The sequence below is a fragment of the Pecten maximus genome, chromosome 12 (genome assembly GCF_902652985.1).
Source record: "Pecten maximus chromosome 12, xPecMax1.1, whole genome shotgun sequence".
Classification (NCBI taxonomy): Eukaryota; Metazoa; Mollusca; class Bivalvia; order Pectinida; family Pectinidae; genus Pecten; species Pecten maximus.
In genome coordinates this window covers 6025267-6045963 of record NC_047026.1, presented here as the reverse complement: position 1 = coordinate 6045963, position 20697 = coordinate 6025267, and the positions used below count along the sequence as shown (strand labels likewise).

At 38.8% G+C, this 20697-nt stretch overlaps 1 protein-coding gene across 4 annotated transcripts in view; it reads left to right on the top strand.

Moving 5' to 3' along the window:
- LOC117339403 overlaps positions 1-20697 on the top strand; it is a 37048-nt gene that overhangs the window by 8969 nt on the left and 7382 nt on the right. For 3 of the 4 annotated variants that reach the window (XM_033900967.1, XM_033900969.1, XM_033900970.1), the window contains exons 2-7: positions 10786-10983; positions 14664-14755; positions 17458-17601; positions 18113-18281; positions 18540-19478; positions 19798-19977. In XM_033900967.1, the coding sequence (XP_033756858.1) occupies positions 10828-10983; positions 14664-14755; positions 17458-17601; positions 18113-18281; positions 18540-19478; positions 19798-19977 (1680 nt within the window). In that variant the 5' untranslated portion in view covers positions 10786-10827. Of the gene's footprint in view, positions 1-3162; positions 4044-10785; positions 10984-14663; positions 14756-17457; positions 17602-18112; positions 18282-18539; positions 19479-19797; positions 19978-20697 lie in introns of those variants that run through there. The other variant, XM_033900968.1, reaches the window with a different exon arrangement.

The following is a 20697-nucleotide window of genomic DNA, read 5'->3' as shown; positions in this document are numbered from 1 at the left end:
CCGGAGTCTCTGAATCAAAGTGAAACTTTACGGAATCTGACGAAATGTTGCGATTGTACCAAAATATAGATTATACCTACTTCCGGTTAGTGGTGCACGTGCACGTTATGGAATGTTCCTGTACTTCCGGCCTGTTTATATCCCTACGTGTGATACATGTATGTATATGATACTTATTCTGATATAAGAATAGGATGCTCCCTCGACATATTGCCATCCGATACAACGCCATCGACCCCTCAGACCGCCAACTAAACCCAAAATGAAGATTTTCTTTTGACTATTATTATCCTGATGTGGGGGCGCCCTGTCATTATCCATGTCGCCAGAAATTGTTCCGGATATTGCGACCATTTCTGTCTGTGCGCGTTCAATGTGCATCTCGGTAGCACACGTCATTTCCTGTAACAATGCTCCTTTGATCCCGCCGATTAACTAGTTGCTATATACGTGCATGGCGGTAGTGTTTCGTTACAAGAGTACAGATTGATAAGAATGATTTATCTAGATAGCTAGATCGTGTCGCATTTCGTTAAGGAGATCGTAATTAATTCAACTGAATGTTCTCTTGTACATTTAATGGGAATCGTGGTATAATGCATTACACTGGATTTTGATAAGGATTTAATATCTATTTCAAGAGTAAAGTGAAGATATCTGACAATAGCTGTCGAGAGATGTTGTTTTTTTATATATATATTACATTTTATACTCCTTTGTACAAGTTTTCTGTTGGCCACCTTCAAATACCGTAATACAACCCTGATTATTTGAAGACATCGCTTTGGCAGGTCTCGGATTCCAGTTTTATTTTGGCTATCACCATCGTTCTGTTATATGATCTTGGTATGAAACTCTTCTAACAGTAAAAAACTTGCTGTCGTAAGATACCTGCACATGGAAGACATTTAAATTTTGTCTATTTTTCTAGAAACTCACATTTTAAAATTATGCCCATCGTGTGATTTCTGGTAACTCGTTTTGGTCTTTTCCTCGTACATTTGATAATTATGTAGGGTAACGTTGGAAAAGATATAATTATCACTCCGACATAAAGCTACATACCATTTCTAATTTTAAAAATACCATTTAGGCACTCCTAAAATTTATACGTGGTATGAAATGAGTCAAGTCATTGACATTACTTGTATATGCTTTTGACCTCAAAATGTCTACAAAAATCAGCTTAAGTTCGTTAAATGAATTTTAAGTGCCCTCTAACAAAATGATGCCTATTACCACCCGGAAGTACAATACCGCCGTTTATACATCATGCTGTCTTTCTGCTGTCAGGAGAGTGACAAGTTTTAGTACGAAACTACGGCTGACTATCCAATTCGTCACTGCGGTGAGTAAATGTATGCACACTCCTCGATGTTGGGTTTATAACATTCCCGTAATCGTAAAACATCTACAGCTAAAAACAGTTCTCTCGTCACGCTTTCGTCAGTTTTTTTTTATGTTTCGAAACATGCCAAAACCTATTGTCTAAAAATAGCTTTTTGTCTTGGTCGTGTAAATGTTTGGCATATGTAGCACGTTCTATAGATGTGGGAGTTGATAAACACAACCTTGCATAATCTCAGGGTTTGGTGTAAACCCACAAACAGGAGAAAGTATGGAACACCGCCCAGTCATATCGCTAAGCCAACGCGGCCCCTAACAGGGAAACCGCCCAGTAATATCGCAAAGTCATCGCAACTCAAGTAGGGAACACCGCCCAGAGGCAGACATGTCGCTATATCATCGCGACCCCTAACAGGAAACACTAATCATTGTCAATTCGGTCCCTAACAGGGAAAACCAACCAGTCATATTGCTGTATCATCAAGGCCCCTAATTGGGAGCACTTCCCAGACATCGCTGTATCATCGCGACCCAAACAGGGAACAACACCCCGACATCGCTATCATCGCGGTCCCTAACAGGGAACACCACCCAACCATATCGCTATATCATCGCGGCCTAATCAGGAAACATCAACCAGACATTTCAACGCGGCAACGCGACAATGCGGCAACACGTCTCATGACATTTTACTGTGCCAACACGCCAACGTGTCAACGCGACATTTTAAACTTAAGTACAGAAGGTCGTTATATAGGGTGTCATTATATAGTAAAAACGCTTGGGACCGTTACAAAATGTCGTTATAAACAGGGGGTCGTTATATAGGAGTGACCGTTGGAGACAGATGATTGTTATATACAAATGGTAGTTATATACAGGTGGTAGTTATAGGCAAGTGGTCTTTATATACAGGTGGTCGGTATATGCAGGTGATTTTTATATACAAATGTCGTTATATACAGGTGGTAGTTATAGGCAGGTGAACTTTATATACATGATGTTGTTATATACATGTGGTCTTTATATACAGGTGGTCGGTATATGCAGGTGATTTTTATATACAAATGTCGTTATATATATGTGGTCGTTATATATATGTGGTCGTTAAATACAGGTGGTCGTTATATACAGGTGGTCGTTATATACGGGGCGTCGTTATAGACCTGGTCGATATAGACATGGAGGTCGGTATAGCTAGAGCAGGTTTGACTGTATACGATTTTGAAAAATCTCAATAATTGTAGTACGTCTCGAGTTCCGTAGTTTAGAGATTAGCATTGTTATACAGTAGTGACTCGACTGTCAACGTGTCATTTCGGCCGAGGCAGGATCTATTTAATGACCTGATAAAAACTGGGGTTAGTCACCCAAAACTGACCGACTGGACTTGTCCGCGATTTCACCACTTCCGGTGTCATTTTTCCCCTAGTGATGTTCCTGTCAGCCAACTTCATCGCTTCACGCAAATCAGAATAACTACCAACTAAGCGCTAGTAACGACCCAAGCCCTCAGTTGAATAAGACACCCAAAGGTTATGTTCGTTTATTTATAACACAAACGTGATCTTTATTGAATTATTTTGCCAAGTCAATTTTATTGTATGATTCAATATAAAATACCAGTCAGTGTTTATCCGGAGTCGTAAAATAGCCCCCCTAGTACGTTTAACATTACAAACAGTTGGCCTGAACGGCAACACGTGGTTTTTATGTCATCACTATCCATATCAAAAATGTTTGTGACGTCACACACCACAGATGGTTACGATATTAGTTAACATTATAAAAACGGGTTATCACCGATGATGAGGAAAACGTTTGATTTGATTCACATTTTTTTTAATCCAGTGTGAATTTTATTTCTTTCTCCGCAACCAAACGTTCGTTACCCCGGAACCTGCCTTCGCATCACTGGAAATGTATGTACAAGCGTTCAATCTGTGCTGATAGCAAGGTTCGCTGCGGTTCGCTTACACCAGCGCCTGTGGAGTCCCGTTGAGCAGGGTGTACTCAGGCGGTATGAGAGTTTCACTACGTACTGTTCCGTTCGGCCTGTGGTTGGGATTTTCTCCGTTCTGCTCCCCTATAACTCTCTCCCGTCCGTACATAGCCCTGAGGGGTTAGCCATCTCTGGTCTTATCATTAATTTCATTCATGGAGTCTTGGAGAACAGATCTCCTTATCAGCAGGTTGGATACGGTGTCCTGAGTGTGCAGTGATAGTTGTGATAATGGTCAGTGTCGAACTCAGGACGTTTAATGTGTGAAGTTGTTTAATTGTGTTTCATGCACTGCAGATTATTTCACGGCGTGAAAACAAATTTTAAGTATTTTTTTGCGTGGTAGACGGCTAATTGTGTGGCATTCCGTTTTGGATTATTTACAGTTTTGCTAAAGAATATGACAAGTTTGTTTACGTCTGTCACATGATTCGGAAATCAATACCAGTTGCACGTGCGTGTGTGATTGACAGACGTCGTTTGGGAATGGCACACTTCCGGTTTGTGATATCGCAGACAAGACAGTTTAGACAGAAATGCGAAAATAAAAACGAATTGTTGTGAAAGTTGAAACAGAAAGACGTTCTTCTGACACGAGAATTTGTTTTCTCAGCTGATAAGCTCGACATTAAGAGGGATTGTGTTTTTCATTGAATTTCAAAGGCGGAATTTCTTCTTTATCAAGGCGATAAGGGTAAGTAAGAGAAGCGATGAACGTTGTCTATTCCGGCGTTGAGTACGTTTATATCCCGGCTATCCGATTCGCCTTGGAAACCACAATTTTCCCTATCGGACCATCTGGTATATTATTTTCATAGCTGCTTTGATATTTGTTATAAATATTTCAGAACAACATTAAGTTCTACTTGAAACGACATACGATGTTTTATTGATGTGTAAATCGGTCCCTGTAAATGTGGCTCAGTGTTTACTTAGCTATCACTGAGTGCGAATTTGATCTGCTTGATATAAGTAACACAGTACTAATTTACTTGAATGCGTCAACGGAACCGGTAGATAAGGTTCTATGTTACCTTGTTGATTGTAAAGATGATCTACCTGATATAAGTAACACCATATGCATTGTTTGGTATCAGTCAATCAAAATCAAAAGAACGGGTAAATATTGTTATATTTTGTCTTTTTCTCAATGATTGCAAATATAATCTGCTTGATAGGGAAAACATCAAAGACATTTGCTGGGTAAATCAGTTAAAAGCAAATAAATGGTTTGAATGTAAACATACCAATTGCTAATATGATACATGTATGTATTCTTATTGTATTTATTCATAAACAAAGTGAAACTGACCGACCACGTGACCGGAAGTGGTGGTTGACATATGTGGCAACACTTGTCGCCACTCCTCGTGTACAATCGCCGTATATCCAGGGTAAGTTAGCCACATTACTCTCTGTGTGCACATCGAAGTCAAGTATACTGTGAAGTGGGGCACCATATGGCATAGCCACCTGTCCTAGCTATTTATACTGTTGTTCCATACTCCTGTCGTTAAGCGAGTAAAGTCTGTGTACCGCTCTCTGTCTCTGCATCTACAACATAACCACCTGTCCCGGACTCCGAGTCTATAAGTCTGGGTACCGCTCTCAGCCTCCGTATCTATAAGTCTGGGTACCGCTCTCAGCCTCCGTATCTATAAGTCTGGGTACCTCTCTCAGCCTCCGTATCTATAAGTCTGGGTACCTCTCTCAGCCTCCGTATCTACAACATAACCACCTATACCAGACTCCGAGTCTGTAAGTCTGGGTACCGCTCTCAGCCTCCGTATCTATAAGTCTGGGTACCGCTCTCAGCCTCCGTATCTATAAGTCTGGGTACCTCTCTCAGCCTCCGTATCTATAAGTCTGGGTACCTCTCTCAGCCTCCGTATCTATAAGTCTGGGTACCTCTCTCAGCCTCCGTATCTATAAGTCTGGGTACCTCTCTCAGCCTCCGTATCTATAAGTCTGGGTACCTCTCTCAGCCTCCGTATCTACAACATAACCACCTGTCTCACCTATTAAACCCGTCCCGGACTCCGAGTCCATAAGTCTCGATACCGCTCTCAGCCTCCGTATAAAAACAAATCTATATAGAGTGCAACCTACTGCTCTGTTATGTCTTTTCTAGAGTTCGATAAAAACTTCGGGAAATCCCTTCTCAACAGTATGACTTAATTGTATATAAGGTGTACTTTAAATGTACACATGCTACACGGTATCGCCCTTGATTACAACGAGCACATTCATTAAAATACTCGATTTTTTGCCGGTCATAGTATGCCAATGCGGATCGTTTCCAATTTTACAACCCACCTTTGTGGTCTGTGTACTTTAGCTGCTCCGCAAGGTGATCAGTTTCTCAGCAACAAATTAATATATAATCATATACATATATTAACAGCGTGTAGCTTCTTGTACACATACAGAGATGGGGGTTGAAGCTGCACAGTGACACACTTCTTGGTATTTTTTCTCTCATTCCACGTAGTCAGACAGTTCCTGAATTTATGACAATTCTACATATATTGGACAATGTTCTTCTGTTTCTCGGAGAAGCATAATTTTCGGAGGTTCGCTTTGTACTCGAGTCCGCCATTGTACTGTAGCGTGCTCTTGAATACAGACATATGCTTTACCTTCTACATATATCTCTATAAGCTTATATACTTTAAGATTGTGTACAGGTGTGCCAATTAATAAATGCCTTTGTTTATCATATTTGTGTTTCGTCAATAATCCATATCCTCCCAATGTTGTGGTATTTTAAAATATTTTAATGTATTAAGTTGACAATACTTTTGCTGTCGTACTTATGTTGTGTATTGCTGTCGTTATTTATGTTTAAAAGTCCTATAAATCTCGCCAAAATTACAAACATTGCTTGTTTAAGTACAACTAATAGTAAAATAAAAATAAAACATGCCTTGTTTTATTATCACTAAATCTGGTCCCGAGCTAGCTTACTTTGTCTGAGGCGCTGTTTATTTAACACGGCAACTGCTGTAAACAATAAACTCTCTAACCACGGATCTGGGGAACTCGTTACCTCACGTGAGGAGCTCGAGGCTATAACAGAGAGCAAAAGTCGGCATATACAACAAATTATACAGACCCGGGGGAGTAAATGACCCCGATGGTGCTATATCAATGTGGTATTCCAGGACTCGAGTGTACCCTAAAATGCACAATGAGACGCTAAATTGACTCAGTAGTGCTATATCGGGACTCGAGGTATACCACGAGTCAATTGAACCCCTACTTTGGTGACTCATGTTATACCACGAGTCAATTGAACCCCTACTTTGGTGACTCATGTTATACCACGAGTCAATTGAACCCCTACTTTGGTGACTCATGTTATACCACGAGTCAATTGAACCCCTACTTTGGTGACTCAAGTTATACCACGAGTCAAATGAACCCCTACTTTGGTGACTCAAGTTATACCACGAGTCAATTGAATCCCAACTTTGGTGACTCAAGTTATACCACGAGTCAATTGAATCCCAACTTTGGTGACTCAAGTTATACCACGAGTCAATTGAACCCCTACTTTGGTGACTCATGTTATACCACGAGTCAATTGAATCCCTACTTTGGTGACTCAAGTTATACCACGAGTCAATTGAATCCCCTCCTTTGGAGACTCAAGTTATACCACGAGTCAATTGAATCCCACCTTTGGAGACTCAAGGTAAAGCATGATTCAATTGTACCCTTAAATGCTACAAGGACTACAAGGATGCTATATTATGACTCAATGTATATCACGACTCAAGTGTACCTTACTAAACCACAATTAGACGCTTCAAGGACTCAATGATGCTCGATCTGGACTGAAGTTATACCGCGACTCAATTTTACCTCACTAACATATACTCAGACGCTTCAAGGACTCAATGTGTTTGACTCAGTGGCGCTATGGCGAGACTTTTTATCGGGACCCCGTAAAACTGGGCTCAATTTCTTGCGATGTTCAAATATGCCTAGATAGGACTTAGTAACACTGCGATGGGACTCGTTTACCTGCATATAGACTCGTTGACAGTGTACAGTAACTCAATTATATACTAAAAGCCTCAATTATATACTAAAAACCTCAATTATATACTAAAAACTCAATTATATACTTAAAACTCAATTATATACTTAAAACTCAATTATATACTAAAACTCAATGACGTAGCAAGATACGTTGATAGCTGGGCTCAATTAAGCTCTTTCCGGACTCAAATACATGTACAACCAGGACTCGGTACATGCACATGATGTTTACTTTGACCCTGGGAAATTAAATAAGCTAAGATAACATAACTGATAATCTATATAGATGGCAAATATTCTTCCTGGACACTCCGGTATATCATGATAGATACAAGTTACCGTATGTATGTAATTAAATTCCCCATAGGCCATGAAGTTGTTACGTTTTCTTATTTAACTGTATCCGTATTTAGTTACTGTGTTTAAGTAATGATATGTGACATCGGCCAGTCTTCGTCTGGGAATGTAAACCCAAAGAAAGGATCGTCCGAAATACAGTTTGGGGCCATAGGCCCAAATGATATATCATCCGAAATACAGTCTTGGACTATAGGCCCAAATGATGTATCGTCTGAAATACAGTCTTGCATTATAGGCCCTAAGGAAGAATCGTCCGAAATACAGTCTTGGACTATAGGCCCAAGGGATGTATCGTCCGAAATACAGTCTTGGACTATAGGCCCAAATGATGTATCGTCCGAAATAGTCTTGGGCTATAGGCTCAAATGATGTATCGTCTGAAATACGTAACGAGGTGGAATGCAAACATCAAAACGCTACTTCGGAACTCATCTAAATCAGCTTATAATAAGATACCGACCAACAACTGGAGCGATTGAAGCGCAAACATCTGGTTCCTTGCGAAATGTTAAACCTTTGGCGAAACAAGGCATCTCAAGTGATACGAATTCCCTCCTATTCAACATTCACAAAAGATGCTAAGAATTGTCTAATCACAATGTCGATCACTCAAAAAATACTACAGTGTGTACTATATATCATAACAAGAGATAACAGTTGTGAATAAGTGTTGGAAGTTGGATATATACATCCGATAATTAAATAAGTTAGAAGAGCGAGGACGATGGGAATCTATTTATAGTAAGAATGACCTCAATTTGGATCCCGGGAGATTCAAATACAAATTCATTCGAAAGAGCATAGTAATGAGTAAGTGCGTGAAGGTTTAGGGCATCCGGATATAATTAATGAAGTTAGTACAGTGAGGACGTCGAACATCTATTTATAGTAACAGACTATTAATGATCTCAATTTGACCCCAGGTAGTTGAAATGCAATTTCTTAAAGAGAAGATAGTTTTAAGTAAGTGCATCAAGTTTCAGAAAAAATAGATCATTACTGAAGTCGGTAGAGCGAGGACATTGCCAATCTATTTAAAGTAACAGTGACCTCATTTTCGACTCCAGCTAAATGAAATGTAAACTCGTACAAGCGATGATGGTTGTGAATCAGTGTGTGAAATGTCAGAATCATTGATGTCGGTAGAGCGAAGACATCGAACATCTATTTATAGTACCAGCAGCCTCATTTTTGACCCCCACGTGATTGAAACACAAATTCCGTACAACAAATGATAGTTGTGAACAAATGCATGGAGTTAGTTCCCTTGGACCTGGCCTGTATTTAGCTCATCAATCCTGTACCATATCGCCAATCGCTCCCAGGATTCATTGCGCAAACAAATGTAGGGAACCGCAGTGTATCCTGGGAGCGATTGTCAAGCTGCCAGGCGAGGGGGGTGCCGTCAGCGATTGTTTGGCGAGGATCTGACAGTTGCTGACAGCATCTGTCGGTACAGAGGACAAGTATATAGTACATCCGTTGTTTATGTACCGTAGCATTGTGTATCATAAATTTCACTTCCGGTGCTTATGTTTTATGACATTGGCTCCACGTGCGTACAAGGGCGATTGTCGATGGTAGATATTCTGGACGTTTGGGTTAGCGATTAAGTCGTTCATTTTTGAATGGTTGACCGGCAGCAAAGTTCACTCTCGGGAACATCGCCTTGAAACAACGCTAATTGGTTAAACGAGAATTGGTGTGTTCAGGTCAAGGTCATGTGTTTATTTATATACATGTTTCTGATAATGTTATGATGTCGCTTTGTCTTCCGAACTCAATATATCAAAATCTCAGATCTGGCTACATTAAATGTTTATTCTAGTCTTGTATGATGTAAATGATATCATGCTTTAACGCATTTTTCTATCGATTGTGTGGTTCTTTCCTGTTTAAGTATGATATTTTGATGTTTTTGCATAATTTAAACCTTGGCTACTGTGTCTATATAATTGAAATCGTGTTTGTTGAAGTGGCGTTGCTTGCCGATATAATCCAAACCAGGAATGTGAGCATTGTCATAAAAAAATTGCCCTTAAAGTTCTAGCAGTTCAATAGAATGGTCAATTTCATATTACGAATGAAGTGTTTGTAATATGTTGTGTCGGGGGCATCTTCATCAATTGTTTCAGTCGTATAGACAGAGTTGACAGACTCACCGAACGTGAGCAGCATATCATTAACAGACCCGGGTGTTGATATCAGTGCCGTCTGTCAATCAACGTCGCCCACAGTTCGGCATATAAATCTAGAATACAAGCCAATTATGCATCATCAGGTTAGAAACAAGAGGATGTTAAGATTTATAAGACCGTAGTTAGTCGATTTCGGACATGATGACCATTACACAATCATATGAGTCTTAATTATCCCACACACGTGGAAAATTATTCTTAGAGCGACAGTTTCTACTAAATATAGTTATAAAATATATTTGTTGTACCTGCTCAATGTTTAATCCTCTTTATAGCACAACGTCGCTGAAATGTCGCACCGACACTATCGGATTTGAATTGGATCATTTTGGACAAATGAAACTCTAAAACAATATTTTGCCATTGGTATAGGAAACAAATCAATTTATGTGTAATATTCCTATCGATGGAACGTCAAGTCCCTGTGCCAATAGGGGCGTAAGTAACACAGAATACGGGTCCCTGTGTTAGTAGGGGCTTAAGTAACACAGAATACTGGTTCCTGTGTTTATAGGGGCGTAAGTAACACAGAATACGGGCCCCTGTGTTAAAAGGGGCGTACGTAACATAGAATACTGGTTCCTGTGTTTATAGGGGCGTAAGTAACACAGAATACGGGCCCCTGTGTTAAAAGGGGCGTACGTAACATAGAATACTGGTTCCTGTGTTTATAGGGGCGTAAGTAACACAGAATACGGGCCCCTGTGTTAATAGAGGCGTACGTAACATAGAAAACTCGTGTCTGTGTTAACAGGATATATGAAGGACAACAGTATTTGAGCTATCAATGAATTATCGATAAAATCTAATGAATTCTCTTTTGTTTTCCAGTAACAATGACATTGGAATATCACTGACGTACCAACACACACAATGACGAAAAAACTTATAGTCCCGGGAACGTTTGAGCTAAAAAACATTCTCCAAGAGAAGGGACCCTTGCCACACCCAAAGAAACCCCGGATCCGGAAGTGCGAGCTCATTCAGGACGTGTCAAAGTTCAAGGACGTTGACGAGCATGCAGCGAAGGTAGGACATCATTGTGAATGGATGTAAAAAAAATCGGTTTCATAATTTGATTTGGAAACGAGGCACTGAGATGCAAAATTGTGAAATAACAACTTGAAAAAAAAAGTTTTATCTATACAATGCGTATGTCAGAAATTGTTACATATGATGTCACAATGCATAGTAACTATGTACCATGTCCCTATCGGAATGGCTAGAATTCCTCATGGGATGTTTCCGAACGCATTCACATCCATGATAAATCATAATTCTCTTTGTTTATCTGTCCATTTAAATACGCACACATCAGACATTTAACATCAGAGTAAAATGCTGAGAAAACAGACGAACAATTAGGTTTGTCTGCCTCTACGCTGTTGAATTCACAGTAGACGGGGCACTTGTCGATATTTCTCTGAAAAAAAAATTCCAGAATGCGTCTGTAGAATTCCAGCATGCCTAAGTAAACCTAAGGAAATTGCTGAAAGTCTATGTAACTTAAGTAAATTCAATAAGATCTCATAAAAAAGACAGTCGTAATATCAGCAGCGATTTGTACACAATTTGTTAATATTAAGTAAGGAAGTATGGAAACAAAACAGTAGCATACCAGGATTTGCGTGTTGATATCTCGACTGCTGGTTGACAGATGTGTTAACCATAACTTATCTTTCAATTTTTAGAAAACAGTAACAAAATTTAACACAATTTATAAATCATAAAAACAATTCCATATAGGTCAATTCATATTACTTATCCGGGTGCGGTACGGTAGAATTTCTCGTTGGTGGTTTTGATATACCTGGTAAACAATACAAAATAAATGTTACAGAATTATGCCGCTAGCATTTGTTTTAGGACGCATTCCTAGCTACAATGATAAGTGTTGTACTACTTTTTGTTCGTTATTTCTTGTAAAAATGATTTCACTTCAACAAAGACGTATAACTGATAGTCTATACCTCATTAAAACGAGCTGGGCTGCAGGGCTCACCTTGCCATAGATCAAACAGAGTGGAAGATATATCTGTTTTACTAATAGGTAACCTAGATACAATATACGTATAATATATCTATTCTAAATACGAAAGATGCTCCAAGTAATCGGGGCCTTCACTGGCAGAAAACGCACGAACGTTACTACTGCTACAGAGGACGGCTGCTTCAAAAGCCGCGAACTAATAAAAGAAATCTGACGTTTGTGCTCGCGAACCTTCAGAACAATAACAACAATCTGCTGGGGTTGTTGATTGAATCAAAGTCCACGAATCTGTCGAAACCTTCATACACTAACGTAACCGACCACTTCACTGTTGGAGCTAACGACTTCATGTGTATGGTCATCCGCTGTTCCATACCTCGCATTCCCAATCAGCGCCATCTTTTGATGTGGAAGGGAGATAACTCCATCAGACTACCACTCTGTTGTGTTGATCAAACGATAACGCTACCATCTAATGATTAAAGACTTTGTGATAATAAACGTATTCTGGCATTTAAAGGGGGCTGATTTAACGAATCTGTACTGTACCAGGTGGGAGCGTGCATGGAGGAAGTATTAGCGGGAACAGGTTATGTAATACTGACGTCATATGCGGCAATATTCACATACTGTAGACATTCAATATACGGTGTGATGAGAACGGGATAAGCAATACAATAAGATTCAATGTGATACAATACAATACAATACAATGTAATACAATACAATACAATAATATACAATACAATACAAGATATACAATACAATACAATACATGTTCAATACAATACATGTTCAATACAATACAATACATGTTCAATACGATACAATACAAAACAATACAATACAATTCAATACAATACAATATACTACAATACAATACAATGCAATGTACTGAATCTTATTTTAAGGGGTATACAATACATTACATTATGCTAAATGTAATTCTAACGGAAACGTATTGTGTATCACTAACGTCACGGGCAATATTACAGGAAAGGTGTTATGTTTAATTTGCTGACGTCACAGTTAAAATAAACGGGAAGGTGTTTAATTATGAGGTCATAGACAATCTTAATACACCTACATGTGTTTAGAATGCTGACGTCACGCTCATAGATATACAATGTATATAATAATGTAATTTGAAGAGGAAGTATCATTTTCAAAAGAAATTCTGCAGGCTGGTTCTATTCTATCAGAATTTTAAATCGTCTCACCAAACGCTGGACAATGTTACACTAAAAAAATACTCGTCTCATATCGACCAGACAGAAAATGTGTAGACTAGATATTGAGGAGGGCCAGACTTATCTGGGACTTAATTTATCAGGGGGAGATTTATCTAGAACACCGTTTTTGACATATTACCGCTATTTCGCTTGTTATTGATACTGTATAGCTTTTGTACGAAAGCCCATTCGTGCCTCTAGGGGAAAAAACCTTAGCATGATAAGTCGTTTGTTAGGTGAAAAAAAATCGCGAATAACATCAATACATGCATAATGAAAAAACTTCAATATCGCGAAAGAACAATGGAAATAATAGATAATAATCCACGTAATAGCGAAGTTAAGGTAGGTCAGATTGTCTTTGGATAAGTCAACGAGTGCAAAACCTTCTTCGATTTCTTTTGTGAAGTATCTCGAACTTTCGAGTTACACAGTATTGATGAGAAGGCCGAAGAGGTCCAATGGGGAAAAATAATCCTAAATCTACAGGAATAGGTATACGTTTGTGGTCTAATTTTTTTAACATTAATTAAAATAAACTATAATGAATCTACTGTCCGAAAAGTTTAGATATAATAACGGGATTAAGTGATATACAGATAAATTGTTATAGCTATTATTTAGCACTTACACGTTTTACCGGTTTTAAATTTCCGTTTTTTTTCGCGTAACTATAAAGGTTTTCTCGTAACATCGCATGAATTTATGTTATTACGTGTAACGTAATTGTGGTCAGGTTACAAAGTGGAAACACTCGCCTTTCACTTAGGCGATCGGGGTTCGATTCACGTATCCCGACCACGTGGGATTTTCTCCCGGCTTCCTCCCAAACTAAGACCCATCGCGCGCTTCCATCGGAGCCACAAGAGTGATTGATATAAGTTGATAGTGACACTAATTGACATTCATAGATTTGAAAAAGCACCTAGCACGAGATTTTATAATCTGATATTACCAACACTACGCCCAGCAGACAAAGCTTCTTTGTTAAAAACAAAAGAAAAATCATCCGTGCTGATTATCCGATAGGTGGCGCCCTTCTACAACAGTCCTGTGTTACAGTACACTTTTACTTACATCTGACACCGTCTTAATGTTCAACATGTCCTTTATAATACACACACAGTTTGTAAGTATATATATATATATATATATATACCATTGAATGCCGCTATGAAAGACATAATTGCCGCTTGACCGATGATTGGGATTTGCTTTAGCAGTTCAATTAAAGGTACTCGATCGAGTTAGCTGATAGGCGTTGAATGACATAGTTGTGTGGGACTGACCTACTTAAGATATCTAAGATGTTTACTTGCTTAGGATAGGGTAATTAGTCTCTATATATGAATATTCATTGTTTTCCTGTGTGTTTCTGTTCATATTCTAAATACGGTTACAACTTGATTAATCGAATAGTGCTCGTACACGATCGGTCTCACAGGTCCGTGAAACTTTTGGTCTAAGATTAATTTTCTGTGTTTTAGGTTGCTGGTTCCACACATCGATTCTTCCGCGAGTTGATTTGGCAACTGGTCCACAGTTGTCCGGCCGTCAAAACAGACCTCGACAAAGTCAGGTAAATATTTCCTTTTCTTCTGTTTATCAACAGGTGTATCTAAGTCAGGTATGAACACTCATCTCGATCCATTTGACCGTCATCAGATAAACAATATTCAGGTTTGACAACTCATCTCGATTCCTTTGACCACCAACAGGTAAACAATATTCAGGTATGACCACTCATCTGTATTCCTTTGACCCTCAACAGGTAAACAATATTCATGTATGGCCACTCGTCTCGATTCCTTTAACCGCCGACAGGTAAACAATATTCAGTTATGGCCACTCATCTCGATTCCTTTGACCGCCAACAGGTAAACAATATTCAGGTACGACCACTCATCTCGATTCATTTGGTCATCAACTGAAGTCATGTATTACCTCATTCCCATTCGTTTGACTGCTAACAGTTGTACTAAACTCAGATATGAGCACATCTATCGATGTATCTGATAACAGGTAAACTCAGATATGAGCACATCTATCGATGTATCTGAAAACAGGTAGACGTCAAGTTAGGCGAGCGACTTCGCTTGTTCAAATCAAATTTATAGAATTCACACGGATTCAGTACGTTACCTGCTTAGTATTTAAATCATTGAGAGATATCATAAAATAACACGGACGGAAGGACTCGGTTTAAACAATGGAATCATTGTCGCTTACCACTTAGCTGTTTTAATGTGATTATATTTGTCATTTCCCCCTGAAATATTGTTATATATACCATGACTCAGGCTATTCCGTGTCTGTGCCGGCTAGTCAGTGTCCTCTATTCGGTCACTAAATAAATTACCTTATTTTAGCAGAGGACAAATACAATTAATAGTTGCATGAAAAATTTGAAGGAAGCAAAACCGTCATAAACTTTTGTAAATACATGACGTCAAAATGAACGTTAAGGAAAGGGTCTGTTTCACTGTTTTGTCGGTCATAAGATAAAAAAGACTGCATGAAATAAAAGTCGGTTTCTGATACCAAAGGTAAATAAATTTTATGATTGTGTGGTAGGCTGCTTTGGACGTAAACATCATCCTACATGCATCCGTTAAATGGCTATTCTACTTAGTGGAAAATTAAATTGTGTACGACTGTTACGTAGGTGGTTGCTGATGATGTTGTAGTTTTATAATATATACGACCTTTGGTTTGAGAAAATAAATGTATAGGTGGATCTTGCTGAGCTACTAGTGTCATTTATCATAGATTGTTTACAAAATGTAAATTCATCGAAATGCAAGTGTCTGCTTTCGAGTGACATCACACATTCGGAAAAGTAGGTGGAATAGGTGAGGTTGACATCTCCCTGTCCGCTGGAGTTTGAACCCAGTCGTTAATACTGTAAACGTTGAAATTTACGCGAGGGGGAAATTTACGCTAATTACGCGGACTCCTTTTGTTCGCGAAAGTTCCCCACGCGTATTATTTTGATATCAATTTCAATAATCTTGAGCTACAAGCGAAAGTGGATTGATCGCGAAAATTACCCCAACGCGTATAGTTTACATATTGAAATCGCGAAATTAACCCCCTCCCCCGCGAAAATAATCACGTTTACAGTACACGGCATACATGTTTGGCTTTGAAATCAGGCTGAAATAAATTAGTCACGTACATTTTTTACTTACAACGCCATACCACAATACATGTATGGTTCGTGGGTTTGGAATTCGTGTAAACTCCTCGTGTTATATATTACCAGTATCGATGTCGCCTAGAAACGTTACCCTGATATCTAGATATATAGTGCATTGAGGTAAACTATATGCTGTACGTTTTCTTGTCGTTTAAGTATGTGCCCCCCGCCTTCCTCAGATTTCAGTTTCTCTGTATTGTAGAAATACGCTCGGTGATGCTATAACTGGCATTGCTTAAGTTATTACTGGCGTCGATATTAATATAACGTACAATTATAGACTTCAGTCGAGGTACATCTCTGATTTACAAACCCGGCCTGAACAATATTCACCGATGCCGAAGCAATATGTTACCCCGATGCCTGTTCAGATGTCAGTTCCCTGTCTTTAAGGAATATGTTCGATACATAAAGTTACTGTCGCCGAAAACACTGATATGATGTAGAATACGGTATTAATTCATCACAATGGAGTATGCAACGCGACATGTATCGTTAATACCTTAATGTATCTCCTCATCAAGAACAGCATAAATGGCTATACAAGAGGTCACAATTGCAAATAAAATGACATTTTCTTCTGACAGTTATATCAATAATTATCCATACAACGGAAAACGAACCCGTTCCTAAATGAACATACGGCTTTGAAATCCGTCTGTGTCTAAATAGACTTGCTCTAATCTGAGATCCATTGAATTGTCAATATGAATCTGGTACCGGACGTAACTGGTCCGCTCAACTACAAGGGATGAAGCCAGGTGCCGCGAAATAGACATCGACTATTTGGAAGCATAATAAAGGAAATGAAGTTGTATTGATCCTGGTTAACTAAAGCAAACTGACACGACTAAGTGATATTTACAATGTACTCATGTTGTCCTCGTGGAGCGCGTGAGCGGGTGACCTGGCATGAACTTAGTTTCATGGTCAGATATTTATTTCCTCGCTGAAAGGATTACATTTTAATATTTGAAGTTCCGCCGTCAGATTCATATTGTCCTTACTGGACGGGTTACATTTCAATATTTATGAGTTCTATTAAATGATGGTATGTTTTTAACACAGCTATTTTTTTTCAGGGCGATTTTTCAATGGCTAACGTTACGCGATCTCAACAGCCCTATTTTCACAGAGGAAACGGCCAACAACACAGTGGAATATATCATGAAAGAGTTCCAACAAGGGCAGCGAACTCATGCACAGATTTTCCAGATCCTATGTCTGTACGTGTGGTTTTTCCATCGCTGTGCACTCATGAAATCTCATTCAGCGAATTAAACTGATGTCAGTAGCCTTGAGGCAAACAGTCTGATTATACAAAGAAAAGTTCCAATTTCAGTTTCTGACGACATTTAAAACTGCCAGACATTAACAGTTGATTAAATACAAGTAGCGGTGTTAAATTGCCGGTACCAATCTACACATTGTAGCAGACATCTTGTTAATTCAGTAAAAAAAAGTGCCTCGTTTATCATCATTGCATTTTTATCTACATAGACATAAATTATATATTATATCATTAAATATATGCAGTAATTACTGGGCATGCTGTTAACATAAGTACGATCAAGTTAAGGAAATGTGGATAACACAATTAAGAAATACAGCACTATAAAGACATAAATCGTGTATAGTTTTGTCTCTTAAAATCGTTTCTGTCCAACTATTTATCCCAGTAACATATAAGCGCATGCTTCATAGTCTGACATTTCAGTTTTACATTTCTTTTCCTAGGTATTCCGGTATATATTGCAAAGTGGTCACGGGCGTTGCTAAGGGCAAAGACTATTGCCCAGGCGAGACATGCGCTCTGGACAAGTTCCGGCATTGCTGGAATGTGGTGTTCATCAAAGAGAACTGGTTTCCGGTTGACGCAAAATGGGGGAGCCGTCAAATGTCCAACGTAAGGAATTCTTCGTAATAAAGCACACGTATTTATGGAAATGAAAAAGTTTTGCTTGATTGATTAATCAGTCATTCAGAAATTTTTTTTTAATTGTGTGTGTTATTTTTCTTTATTTCTTTTTTCAATGTATTACATGATTCTACAGGCGTATGATTTCGGCATGTTTCAATGTTGAGAGACAAAACCTTGAATGTAAGTTTTCTAATAAATAATCGATCGATGAACTTATGTACTAATGTTTCCATTTGTTCGCAGGAGAGGTCCGACAGTTATAGCGATTTCTACTTTTTAACTGACCCGGATCAACTCCAGCTCAGCCATTGGTCAGAAGTACCTAGCTGGCAGCTTGTCGATCGACCAATCAGTTCATCAGAATTTGAACATTTGCCATTTGTTAAACCTCACTTCTTCAAATGTAGCCTGAACTTCATATCTAATGTGAAGGCGGTTATTGAGACTCGGAGAGGACAGGTTAAGTGGGACATTGGGCTGGGCACGCCCGTCAAGTTCTCGTATAAACTCGTGTCCGCCGAGACTCGACAGGAACAGTGTGGTGAAATCAACCTCAAGGATTTTGTTTTCCACGAAATTCAAAATGGCCGCGCTAGTTTCATACTCAGGTCGCCCCTTACGGGAACATATTACCTAAAACTTTTTGCTAAGCGCCAAGAAGAAAGATCCCAGAATCGAAGTCGATTTCTTGAAGTTCTAGAGTACAAAGTGCAGATAGACAAATCTAGTATTGAAGATGACCCTCTTCCAAAATGCTGGGATCACACGTGGGGTCCTGGTGAAAGGACAGAGCGGTTCTGTATCTACCCAGTTCAAAAGCGTGGTATCATAACTAGCAGTGAAAAGTCCATTAACTTCGAAATTAACAAAACTAGACCGGTTCACCTACTTTACCGATTCTGCCGTAATGGCTGGAAGGAGTCAGAACTCCAGAAATGTGTAAAGGTTGTCCAGGATAATGATACCAAAGCGTATGTCTCTATCACCTTACCAATGGCAGGCGAGTACGGACTCGAACTCTTCGCTCATATACCATCTAAACCGGAAGTGGCGTATACGCATGTGTGTCAATATTTTATTTCCTGTCAGAGAAGAGATGAGGAATTAGACGAATCTGTGATAGAGAAGTTCATTGACCGTAACGACAAACGACCACCAACTCAGATTGTCGACAAACCAATGGTATTATATTAATTTTATTATATAACTACATTATGACATTTCTATGGAAACCTACAATTATATATGTACGATATGGTTATTCATAGAAACTTTATTTTGCATGAAATATGAAACAAGCCGGGAGACATTTTTGTTCAAATATATGTCAATATTATTATACTTAATATCTATAATGTCTCAACATATTTGTTTGTTACATTGTTCCTTAACTATGATGATAGACGATTTTGGTGATGACGTGGTTTAATATTTACACCGCATCATCAGTTAAGCGCATTCAATTAATCTTTCAATATGACGAATCTTTCCCTCTGTCCAGACCAATGGTGTCCCGGAAGTCTCAAATCCAGGCGAAGCACCATCTACATTTGATCCAAAGCCTCTAGCTGACGATGATTTGGAGGGTGCACCTCCGGCCGCGGTGTCGTCTGCCAAGTATATGGCGGTGTTGGACAAACACAGACAGAGCATGCGCGAAATGGACGGATATGCAAGAAAAGTATGTATATCTTTTAACATATAAGAATTTAATAAATCTATAATATATACCATGACAGCCATGCAGGTAGGGCGTAAGAATTGTTCCTGCTGCCCTTACTACCTACCAAAACATATTAGCATACACCTTATGCATGCATCTAATGTCCTTAGCTGTTAATGGGACATTAAGCAAAACTTAACCAAGCTAAACATATGCAATGAAATCATATCGCTTTGTCCCTAGAACGCTTGTTTGCGGATACCTCGTACTAAATTTGCGTAGTAACTAGTTGACGAAGATGAACATATTTTAATCGAATTTCCGACTGTTTTCAATCAAGAATGTGAAAAGGGTAGATGTCTGCAATATATTTGCTATGATGCTACCTTACAGATTGACGTGATCGGTGTTGGAGTTATCTCCCCTAAATCCTGTGTAATAGTGGGGATTTCATTTATTTATTAAAAGTGCACCAATAAATCAGTTTAGAATCTTTTGCGACATAAACTATTCTTCCTTGAGACGTAACACCAAAACATTTTATTCACGGCTTCGAGATTTTTGTCGGGACCCCAATGTCGTGCAACACGTTTAATACTTTTAATGAAAATGTTCGGAGTTCGACCTCAAAGTTCATTCGCGCATCGAACGATATAATATGTCGTAGGCTTGGTTTATATATTTAATATATACCTTAATACTTTAAAGTGGCAGAACTGACAAACAAAATATTTAGTG